Source organism: Salvelinus fontinalis, chromosome 33, assembly GCF_029448725.1.
Source record: "Salvelinus fontinalis isolate EN_2023a chromosome 33, ASM2944872v1, whole genome shotgun sequence".
NCBI lineage: Eukaryota > Metazoa > Chordata > Actinopteri > Salmoniformes > Salmonidae > Salvelinus > Salvelinus fontinalis.
In genome coordinates, this window is record NC_074697.1 from 35,110,420 (window position 1) to 35,122,447 (window position 12,028).

The window sequence follows — 12,028 nt, forward strand, 5'->3', positions numbered from 1 at the left end:
GAAAAGTCCCTAAGCCGATATGACAGCTTGGTAGACTGAGAAAGAGCGGGAAAGACAAATGGATTCATTACACAGTCATTATTTGTATTAATTGAAATGCTAATCCTTTGCACATGAACAACCACTCATTCGAGAATAATTGCAATGTATATATATTTACGCCCGTATGTCGTTGTTGTTTTCTCTGTTGTTTTCTCTGTTGAAATCCTCGATCGTTCTGTAGGGTTCGTCAGAGTCTCTGGTTAACTTTCATTGAAGTTACAGTCTTTCGTGGTTGTAGGTGGTTGGAATGGATACTTCAGAGTACCATTCAGAAATATTCTCATAGAATAGATCCATCGGCGGTTGTCTGTATTCTCGTCCTAGGTTTACGTAATTTCTAGCTGCAGAATAGTAATTATACGTCTAAGATTTGCTGTTATTCTGTAGGGATTGATAGTCTCAGAGTTCAGCCATGTAGCCAATGATCCACGTGGTATAGTCTTGTCCTTTTGGTAGAGTTGTAGTTTAAACCACTTCACACACCAGCGTTACCCGGCATGTTTTGGGTCTCAAATTCAACCATTTGCAACCTTCGCTTACACCGGGGTTTGCGTGGTTTTGGTGTGAATTTAATCAGGAGTGGTTTTTATACGTTTCAGTTGAAAAGGGTGGTTCCATGACACCTAATGTAATGTCTGGGCCCACGGGGGTGTGGCCACTGACTAGTTAATCTTTATATGAAAATCCATACTCTCATTTAGAAGGTTAACATCACATTACATCTTTTCACAAATAGTTTCATGTTTAATCACATACGTTTCACAAGATTTAGATGTAAACCTGACAGCTGGGAAATGTACACTTTAAAAGATACAGTTATGTGTGTTTCCTGTCCTTCATGAGATCACCAAATGAAACACACACAACATAACTGTCCCTTAAGAGTCCACGGACGCATGTAGTGACACTCACCAGTGCTCCCTCTGGGCCAAACATTTGAAGGAAGTTGGCGATGAACTCTCGGGACTTCTCTTCCCACTTCTGGATCAGGTCGATGCTCTTTGTTTCCACCTTCTGCACAAACTCCTTGGATCGCTCCTCCACATCCTTCACCCTCTTCTTCACTTTGTCCACACGCTCCTGCAGGTGGTACTTCTTCTCCTGGACAGATAGGGGGTCAATGTTGAGACGCACACCAAGGTCCGTAACCACAAAGCTGATCTAGGATCAGGTCCCCGACTGTCCATATGATCTTATTCATTATGATCTAAAAGGCTAAACTTATCGTGCTTATTCTGAGGCCCTATTTGAATACTTAATAAATGCCTCCTTCATTCGTTCCTCCCTTTCTGTGAGGTAACAAATGATATAAGGTGAGTGAGGTACACTACAGATCAATGACAAATCACAAAGAAAGGAATGAAAGGCGGATGTATTTTCAGAGTATTCGAACAAGGCTATAGTTTAACTTTATTCAAAAGGAATGCCAGAGGTAAAATTAGGCTATTCTGATGAATTTTTATTGTTATAGTCCTGTAGATACAGTTGAAATCGGAAGTTTACATACACTTAGGTTGGAGTCATTAAAACTCGTTTTTCAACCACTCCAAACTTGTTAACAAACTATACTTTTGGCATACTTTGTGCATGTCACAAGTCATTTTTTCAACAATTGTTTACAGACAAACTATATCACTTATAATTCACTGTATCACAATTCCAGTGGGTCAGAAGTTTATATACACTAAGTTGACTGTGCCTTTAAACAGCTTGAAAAATTCCAGAAAATTAAGTCATGGCTTTAGAAGCTTCTGAAAGGCTAATTGACATAATTTGAGTCAATTGGAGGTGTACCTGTGGATGTATTTCAAGGCCTACCTTCAAACTCAGTGCTTCTTTGCTTCAAATGGGAAAATCAAAAGAAATCAGCCAAGACCTCAGAAAACATTGTTGACCTCCACAAGTCTGGTTCATCCTTGGGAGCAATTTCCAAACGCCTGAAGGTACCACATTTATCTGTACAAACAATAGTACGCAAGTATAAACACCATAGGACCACGCAGCCGTCATACCGCTCAGGAAGGAGACGCGTTCTGTCTCCTAGAGATGAACGTACTTTAGTGCGAAAAGTGCAAATCAATCCCAGAACAACAGCAAAGGACCTTGAAGATGCTGGAGGAAACGGGTACAAAAGTATCTATATCCACAGTAAAACGAGTCCTCGACATAACCTGAAAGGCTGCTCAGCAAGGAAGAAGCCACTGCTACAAAACCGCCATAAAAAGCCAGACCATGGTTTGCAACTGCACATGGGGACAAAGGTCATACTTTTTGGAGAAATGTCCTCTGGTCTGATGAAACCAAAATAGAACTGTTTTGCCATAATGACCATCATTATGTTTGGAGGAAAAAGGGGGATGCTTGCAAGCCGAAGAACACCATCCCAACCGTGAAGCACGGGGGTGGCAGCATCATGTTGTGGGGGTACTCTGCTGCAGTAGGTACTGGTGCACTTCACAAAATAGATGGCATCATGAAGCAGGATAATTATGTAGATTTATTGAAGCAACATCTCAAGACATCAGTCAGGAAGTTAAAGCTTGGTCGCAAATTGGTCTTCCAAATGGACAATGACCCCAAGCATACTTCCAAAGTTGTGGCAAAATGGCTTAAAGACAACAAGGTCAAGGTATTGGAGTGGCCATCACAAAGCCCTGACCTCAATCCTATAGAACATTTGTGGGCAGAACTGAAAAAGCGTGTGCGAGCAAGGTGGCCAACAAACCTGACTCAGTTACACCAGCTCTGTCAGGAGGAATGGGCCAAAATTCACCCAACTAATTGTGGGAAGCTTGTGGAAGGCTACCCAAAATGTTTGACCCAAGTTAAACAATTTAAAGGCAATGCTACCAAATACTAATTGAGTGACCCACTGTAAATATGATAAAATAAATAAAAGCTGAAATAAATCCTTCTCTCTACTATTATTCTGACCTTTCACATTCTTAGAATAAAGTGGTGAACCTAACTGACCTAAGACTGGGCATTTTTACTAGGATTAAATGTCAGGAATTGTGAAAAACTGAGTTTAAATGTATTTGGCTAAGGTGTATGTAAACTTCTGACTTCAACTGTACATTTTTGGCCCCAAAATGTACTGTTTATTGAAACTATGTCATTTTTGGCCTGAAATATCAAACTTAGAGACTTTGACTAACAAGGAAGAAGGGGTCATGGTGATTACGATCACTTTATTAATCATATTGTACACAAGGTCCAACGGATTTGACTTCTGCTTTATCCCAACCCCTCCAAAAGACAAACAATGTTGGAACTGGGGGTTGCTACACTATGGCGGCCGTGGAGCAGTTGTTGTGGAGAGTTAAGTGCCTTGCTCAAGGGCACAACGCCAGGCAATGGCATCTAATATTTGATATCAGCAACCCTCCGCTCACTTCCCGCCAGACCAGGGATTTGGAACTGGCAACCCTCTGGTTTCTGGCTCACCTCTCTAATAGCAAGTTCCTCCAATTATGAATACAGTTGAAGTAATGCAAGTTTGATGTACTGCAAATGAAAAAGAAATAGAACTAAAGTCAAAGTCAGTGTGTTTTTCTACACTTGTTTTAGAATGCAAGCTTCAGTGGGACATTTTTGTCTTTCAAAAGAAAAGTTGGAAAGACATTGACACACGAACGAACCATTGGGATATCCATTTCTATGGTCTAAAATGTACACATCCTTGAAGTTGACTACATGGCTAGAAAAGGTGAATAACTCACATTGATGAAGCTGACATTAAGCTCTTTGGCAGTGTAGCCTCTCTGCAGGTTTCTGCGTGCGTACACGTCGTAGTCGCGGACAATACGGGTGATGATGTCAGAAGTGGAGATGCCTTCTGTCCGCTGTGTGGGTGCGAACATGCCTGAAGGTGAAGGGAGAAGTCGGCTAAACCCAATGCAGCAAAGCCACACTGGCATCAATGTCAGCCGCTGCCCAGAAGCAGCCCCCAACCTAGCCCCTGCACACCCTTGGCACTTCCTCTAAACATACAAGGAATTGATAGGTATAAGAAATATGGCAGTTGCTCCACCTAGCCTTCTGATAGGCTTAGTAGAACATTCACAATACTGCTTACACCTATCGGATGCGTTCAACTGCAAGTTCCTAGGGGCTGTTTCTGGACTGTGCCTGAGTCTTGCCGGTGCAGCCTTCACTAAATGTTGCGACCATACCCACCTGCCGCTTTGATGTGCTTATAAACATCGTCACTTCCTGCCGAAGAATATGGGTAATCGTCATGGGCGACAAAGTCAATCTGTCAAATGTAAGACAAACAAAATGTTAGCAGAACTGATGACAGTGACAGATGGCCAACACACCTCCTGGAGAGCCACAGTGCCTTCAGAAGTTATTCACACCCTTTGACCTTTTTTCACATTTTGTTGTGTTAAAGCCTGAATTTCAAATATATTTCTTACAAATGAATTTAAAATGAAAAGCTGAAATATCTTGAGTCAATAAGCCTAAATAAGCTTAATAAGTCACATTAGTTACAGGGATTTCACCATGAGGCCAATGGTGACTTTAAAACAGTTAGAGTTTAATGGCTGTGATAGGAGAAAACTGAGGATGGATCAACATGGTACTGTAGTTACTACTCCACAATACTAACCTAAATGACAAGAATGAAAAAAGACGGACGCCTGAACAGAATAAAAACTTGTTCGCAATAAGGCACTAACATTAACTTTATGTCCTGAGGGCAAATCACTGAGTACCACTCTTCATATTTTCAAGTATGGCAAGGACTAGGTGAGTTTTTTTATGCTAAAAAGAAACTGAATAGAGCCAGGGACATTCTAGAGGAAAACCTGGTTCACTTCCAACAGCCACTGGGAGACAAATTCTACTTTCAGCAGGGCAAAAACACAAATATACACTGGAGTTGCTTAACAATATGACATTGAATGTTCCTGAGTGGCCTAGTGACAATGTGGACTTAAAATTGACTTGAAAATATATGGCAAAACTTAAATGGCTGTCTAGCAATTATCAACAACCAACTTGACAGTACTTGAAGAATTTTAAAAGAATAATGTGCAAATACTGTACAATCCAGGTGTGAAAAGCTGTAATCGCTGCCGAAGGTATTGACTTAAGGGAGTGAATACTTATGTAAATGAGATATGTGTTTAAAATTCTATATATTAGCAAAAATGTCCAAACAATTGTGTTTTAACTTTGTCATCATGGGGCATTGTATGAAATGGGTGAGATTTTTTATTTTTAATACATTTTGAATAAGTAAAGGGGTATGAATGGATAAAATTCCAAATTGATTAAAAAAAATCAATAATCTCATCCATTTCAACACAATACCCCATGATGACAAAGTGAAAACAGGATTTTGGGACGTTTTTGCAAATTTTTCCTGAAGGCACTGTACTGGTGTGCAGGCTTTAACTCCAGTCCTTCTCTAAGACACAGGATTATACTCATTAGGACCTCATTCTGTAGCTGAATCAGCTGTTTTCGAGTAGGGCTGTATCAAAAGCCTTCATACCCAATAGCTCTAGTAGTTTTAGCCATCCCTAATACAGAGTGCAAAAATCTTGTGAAAAGTTATACTCTTCGGTGCAGACTGAGTGTAAGCGAGTCCTGTCCTCCGACATTTTTCACTTACCCTGTGGTCAGCCAGGAACTCCGGCGTGAGCGTCCATGGTGCGTTCCGTACGATCTCGTCAACGTAGCGACAATGGCTGACGGTGTCGTAGCGTTCGTCCTCGTTCATTACGGTGAAGCCTTTTAAGTTGTGTGTCAGGTCGTCACTGCATACTGAGGAAAGGGAGGTCACAGGGACTACGGTCACTAGATCTGATCCGCCAGTAAGAGAAGGATTATACAATCCATGAGCCAGATCCCCAAATTTGGGCCAAGGAAGGGGTTCTGCGGTGACCGTATTACCGCCACACCGGAGGTCACGAGTCATGAAGGCAGTCAAATTCCACGTGAGCGTTTTAGTCACAGTAATTAGGCTTCTCCAATCTCTGATGCTGCTGATGGTCATTAGTAGCCTACCAAACTTGCTAACTGCCTGGTACTCGGCACTCATGAGTGCTCATGAGCTCATGTTGCGCAACATTTCTATAGGCTATGCAATTGCGTGAGAAAACAGAGTTTTGATGGACTCTATTAAAAAGAGGAGGATCCCATCAGCTTTCTACAGGCCAGGCCTATAAAATGTTATCTATCAACTGTCCTAATATTAAGAACATTGACAGGAACATAGCCAACCTGGCTGGAATACCTAGGATAGGATAAAGCAATCCTTCTGCCCCCCCCCCCCCCCTTAAAAGATGTAGATGCACTATTGTAAAGTGGCTGTTCCACTGGATGTCATTAGGTGAATGCACCAATTTGTAAGTCGCTCTGGATAAGAGCGTCTGCTAAATGACTTAAATGTAAATGTAAATGGTATGAAAGTCAACCATGGGAAAAGCGTCTTCTATTCTCTACTTAAGTGCAGGTATTTTTTTCCCCCTGCCCCTGTTGAGACAGGTGCATGATAATGGTCCCATTCAAAATCAAAACTAATTTCACACATATATTAATTAGTATATGTAAAGACAAGATCAAATTAAGAATAGTCTGATGGGTCACCATATTGGCCTATCACTTCTGAAGGATGTATTATCACTTGTGAATGATGCCCAGCTAGTGTATTAAGGCACGAAACGGAGCATACCTCATGTATCCTAGCCCATATGTTTTGATAAGGTTTGTATCACAACTAAATAACCAAATTAGTTCTTAAAATTAAGCACATTAATCCGCTTTATAACCTGTGTAGAGCCTAGGCTGCGCGTGAGTTTCAAGTTTGGGGAAGATCATTTTCACCATAAAAATTCACCTTTATAATAAAGCATTAGACGCATAATCTAATTTGCCATCACTTTAGAGAACAGTGATTTCCCGCTAATTGATTGCATTTTGGAACATTTGCGCTTATAGCCTAATGCAGTGTGCGGATTGCTGCACTTATAATGTGAAGAAAATAGCCTAATCATTTAGCTTTAAATGTTGATAAACTATCAGCCTCATTGCTTTTAAAAGTGTAATTTTTTTATGTGAGTGGTTGTATTCATTTGGGATCTATCGCATCCCACAACTGTCCTAGAGTATGTTTGGAATATTTGCTTATTGCACAGAAGGACAAGTTAACCAATAGAATAGGTCAACTTTTGTACTATGGGGATGTTAGATTGACATCGGCTAGTGCTTTTGCTGTTCGTTAGTCCTACTCATCCTGTTGGCTGATTAAAAGTAGGCTAATTGTGGACAGTTCTAACATCTTCAATATGCACCTCGGAATTCATTAAGTTGTGTGTCTGAGTGTCTGAGTGTGAATGCCAAGAGTGTGCAAAGCTGTCATCAAGGCAAAGGGTAGCTACTTTGAAGAAAGGAAAATATAAAATAGTTATTCTGTGGAGATGTGAGAACTTTCCAGAAGGACAACCATCTCTGCAGCACTCCACCAACAAGTCAATGGGTCTGAATACTTCCCGAATGCATTGTATGTCATGGATGTTTAGTAAAGTTTTGTACACTCAGTGTATATCTGGCACACCTGGCTTATGTGTCTGTGTATTCTACATCACTATGAAAAATGTTGGGCATACTACAATTACATTTCATACAGTCATGCAAAATTGTCCAATAAGACTCCATTGAGTTGCTTGGCGGCCATATTGGCTTCTGTGGGGTTAATGCGTGAATTCTGTGATGTCACACCTACAAATATTTTTTTAAACCCTGTTCTAGCTTTGTGTGTGCAATTTGGTGCCTCTATAACCAAAGTTACAATTCAAAAACATAGCTGTCCCAATACATTTATTTCTATGGCTAAGCTTCCAACATTCTAATACCAATGGCACAATATGGGTGATATGGTATTTTTAAACAATAGTTGTAGCTTTGCTTTCAAAGTTGGTTATATTATATATATATCATTTGAAATATAATTTCATGTCTTTTTAGAAGCACTTGTCAAACATAGCTTAAAATGTATCAGGGTGTCCTTTATAAAGCCATTTACACATGTAATTCTGATATGTTCCCTAAAGGACAAAGGTCAAAACTCGGTTGAAATCAACATTCCTAGAATTAGTCTGATGGATTGCTGTGAATCGAAGCTTTCCAATTATATATGATTTAAGGGTATAAGTGAGCAATAACTTGTATACTGACATTGTTTGTCAAAGGGTAAAATCCCTGTGGGAAAAATTAATGGGATGGAGGGATGAATGAAATAGTTATAAGTTATCACAAATTTTCCAACTCTAGGGACATAGACCTTCAAAAAAATCACTATGAGACATCGTTGACCCAAGAGAGCCTGACTGACCCCCGTGACTCATGGATTAATAGGGCAAGGAGTTGCCCTGGCCATGTGACCTAACCAGGAAAAACTCTAGGTACCGTAGTTTAACTATGGCATTCATCAATTTAGTGTGACTGACCAGAATGTATAGGAGTGAGGATAACTTGGCAAAAGTGACATTCAGAGATGCCTTGCCCCTTCTGGTCATGACGAGGTCAAGAGAGAAATTATACAGTACTTATCAACCCTGACCTCCAACAATTAGATGGGTGTTTGGGAAGAGCCCCTTGGCTTGCATCAGCGCTCGGGCGTGGCCGGAATGGAACATGTCAAAGATCCCATCTGCATATACCCGCACTGGACGCTCTTCTGAAAGAGCGAAATGGGGAGAGTGAGGGTGTGAGTGGAAAAAAAGGAGAAAAAACAGAGAGAGATGGAATGTTAACACCAGGGTCGTGTTCACTAGGCACAAGGCAGTAGTAAACGGTCCTTCTATAGGACGGTCCAAAACTTCCATAACACGTACTTCCATTACAGAACTTTTCATTGCGGAACGTTTTGAAACATTCTGCTACAGTCTGCCCAAATGAACACAACTCAGAAGTGCAAAACTTTAGCTGGGGCCAGGGGGAGCTCTGATATTTCTCTAAATATGAGTATGAGTCATAATACCCATAAAACCTAGCGGTCAAACAAGGAAATGGTTCCAATAATTTTCCCACCATTAATTTTTCCTATAGGGAATTTTAGAAACACTTAAAATAAGGGCTGTGTTTCATGTAGGCTTACCCTGGCGTGACGTTTTGATAACCGTGTAAATCTCCCTAGAACAAGGTGACTTTTATCAATATATTTGCCTGTATTTACCCCCCAAAAATGAAATGATAATTAGCTGCTAATGTGGCTATCATAAATAACTACAAATGTCAAGATGATCTGGACTAGACTGACGAATCGGGGCAAAGGTAAGAATCTCTGGATCTAATGTTAGCTACATTTTGTAAAGAATAAATTGGATACATTTCTTTAAATTGACAATTCTGTAAACTGTCTGTGCTAATTTTTTATTGAGACAATACCTGTTAGCAAAGGTGTCAGCTAGAGACGACGTTCAAGAGTTTGCAGGGATTTGTAGTCTTGCATGATGTCTACCTTGATGCTAATTACCATTTTCAAATCAGAGTAAATGTGTATTTATTATGGATCCTCATTAGCTGCTACTCTTCCTGGGGTCCAGCAAAATTAAGGCAGTTATATAAAACAATTTTAAACAATACAATACATTCACAACAGATTTCACAACACATTAAGTGTATTCCCTCAGGCCACTACTCTAATACCACATATCTACAACAAAAAATCCATGATTACGTGTGTGTATAGTGCGCATGTTATCGTATGTGTATGCATGTGTCTATGCCTGTTTGTGTTGCTTCACTGTCCCATAAAGTGTATTTTATATCGTTTTTTTAAATAAAGTTTTACTGCTTGCATGAGTTACTTGATGTGGAATAAAGTTCCATGTAGTTATGGCTCTATGTAGTACTGTGCGCCTCTCATAGTCTGTTTTGGACTTGGGTACTGTGAAGAGACCTCTGGTGGCACGTCTTGTGGGGTTATGCATTTGCGTCCGAGCCAGGGCTGTGGCGGTTACGAAATTTCGTCAGCCGGTGATCGTCAAGCAAATAACTGTTGCTCTCACGGTAATTGACCGTTAATTAATATGAACACATTTAGCAACTCCTAGCTTCCACACACAGCCTTCAAACCATTTAGAAAAGTCTAATAAATCCATGTAATATAGCCTACACCTTCACAATAAATCCATTCATTTTAGACAGGTCTAAAGAAGCATGATATGAAGAAAATGTTATCTATTTCAGAAGAACAGAATAGCATACTCTGAATTGTCCTTATGTTGGGTCCTGATCTGGCTATGCCAAATGGCTGTGGGCTACACTATTTCATTTAGCAGAAAATATCTGCTTATTATTCCGTGGCATTATTTTATAGCATGTAGAATACAATTGAACAAAGCTGAATGAAATAGATATTTCTCCAAAACGATGAGGGAATATTCTGTGTTGAGCAGTAAACAAATAAACAGGTACTCCTATATGCTTAATTTAGAGTTATTAATGTAACTTTAATAGTTCTACAAATGTTGGTCTATATGTTTTGACTTTGAATACATTGTAAGGCTGCATGATGAGACTAATGATGATTTGAAAAAAGTTGCTTGAAAGGCATGAGCTCTGCTTTGTTTTTTTGCGCAGGCTGTACATACTACATAATAGTCTCAATTCAATTTACATTTACATTTAAGTCATTTAGCAGACGAGCGACTTACAAATTCAATTCAAGGGGCTTTATTGGCATGGGAAACATGTGTTAACATTGCCAAAGCAAGTGAGGTAGACAATACACAAAAGTGAAACAAACAAAACGAATTAACAGTAAACATTACACATACAGAAGTTTCAAAACAATAAAGACATTACAAGTGTCATATTAAATATATACAGTGTTGTAACAATGTACAAATGGTTAAAGCACACAAGTTAAAATAAGTAAGCATAAATATGGGTTGTATTTACAATGGTGTTTGTTTTTCACTGGTTGCCCTTTTCTTGTGGCAACAGGTCACAAATCTTGCTGCTGTGATGGCACACTGTGGAATTTCACCCAGTAGATATGGGAGTTTATCAAAATTGGATTTGTTTTCGAATTCTTTGTGGATCTGTGTGATCTGAGGGAAATATGTGTCTCTAATATGGTCATACATTGGGCAGGAGGTTAGGAAGTGCAGCTCGGTTTCCACCTCATTTTGTGGGCAGTGTGCACATAGCCTGTCTTCTCTTGAGAGCCATGTCTGCCTACGGCGGCCTTTCTCAATAGCAAGGCTATGCTCACTGAGTCTGTACATAGTCAAAGCTTTCCTTAAGTTTGGGTCAGTCACAGTGGTCAGGTATTCTGCCACTGTGTACTCTCTGTTTAGGGCCAAATAGCATTCTAGTTTGCTCTGTTTTTTTGTTAATTCTTTCCAATGTGTCAAGTAATTATCTTTTTGTTTTCTCATGATTTGGTTGGGTCTAATTGTGCTGTTGTCCTGGAGCTCTGTGGGGTGTGTTTGTGTTTGTGAACAGAGCCCTAGGACCAGCTTGCTTAGGGGACTCTTCTCCAGGTTCACCTCTCTGTAGGTGATGGCTTTGTTATGGAAGGTTTGGGAATCGCTTCCTTTTAGGTGGTTGTAGAATTTAACGGCTCTTTTCTGGATTTTGATAATTAGTGGGTATCGGCCTAATTCTGCTCTGCGTGCATTATTTGGTGTTCTACGTTGTACACGAAGGATATTTTTGCAGAATTCTGCATGCAGAGTCTCAATTTGGTGTTTGCCCCATTTTGTGAAATCTTGGTTGGTGAGCGGACCCCAGACCTCACAACCATAAAGGGCAATGGGCTCTATGACTGATTCAAGTATTTTTAGCCAGATCCTAATTGGTATGTTGAAATTTATGTTCCTTTTGATGGCATAGAATGCCCTTCTTGCCTTGTCTCTCAGATCGTTCACGGCTTTGTGGAAGTTACCTGTGGTGCTGATGTTTAGGCCGAGGTATGTATAGTTTTTTGTGTGCTCTAGGGCAACGGTGTCTAGATGGAATT

The 12,028-nt window shown here is 40.0% G+C and overlaps 1 protein-coding gene across 2 annotated transcripts in view; it reads right to left on the reverse strand.

The window, feature by feature from the left end:
* Positions 1 to 12,028, reverse strand: part of LOC129832126 (choline-phosphate cytidylyltransferase A-like) — a 31,552-nt gene that overhangs the window by 4,256 nt on the left and 15,268 nt on the right. The window contains exons 4-8 of one of the 2 annotated variants that reach the window (XM_055895912.1): positions 8,618 to 8,734; positions 5,669 to 5,820; positions 4,222 to 4,300; positions 3,765 to 3,907; positions 955 to 1,143 (exon numbers count right to left, since the gene is read on the reverse strand). In XM_055895912.1, the coding sequence (XP_055751887.1) occupies positions 955 to 1,143; positions 3,765 to 3,907; positions 4,222 to 4,300; positions 5,669 to 5,820; positions 8,618 to 8,734 (680 nt within the window). The remainder of the gene's footprint in view (positions 1 to 954; positions 1,144 to 3,764; positions 3,908 to 4,221; positions 4,301 to 5,668; positions 5,821 to 8,617; positions 8,735 to 12,028) is intronic. The other variant, XM_055895913.1, reaches the window with a different exon arrangement.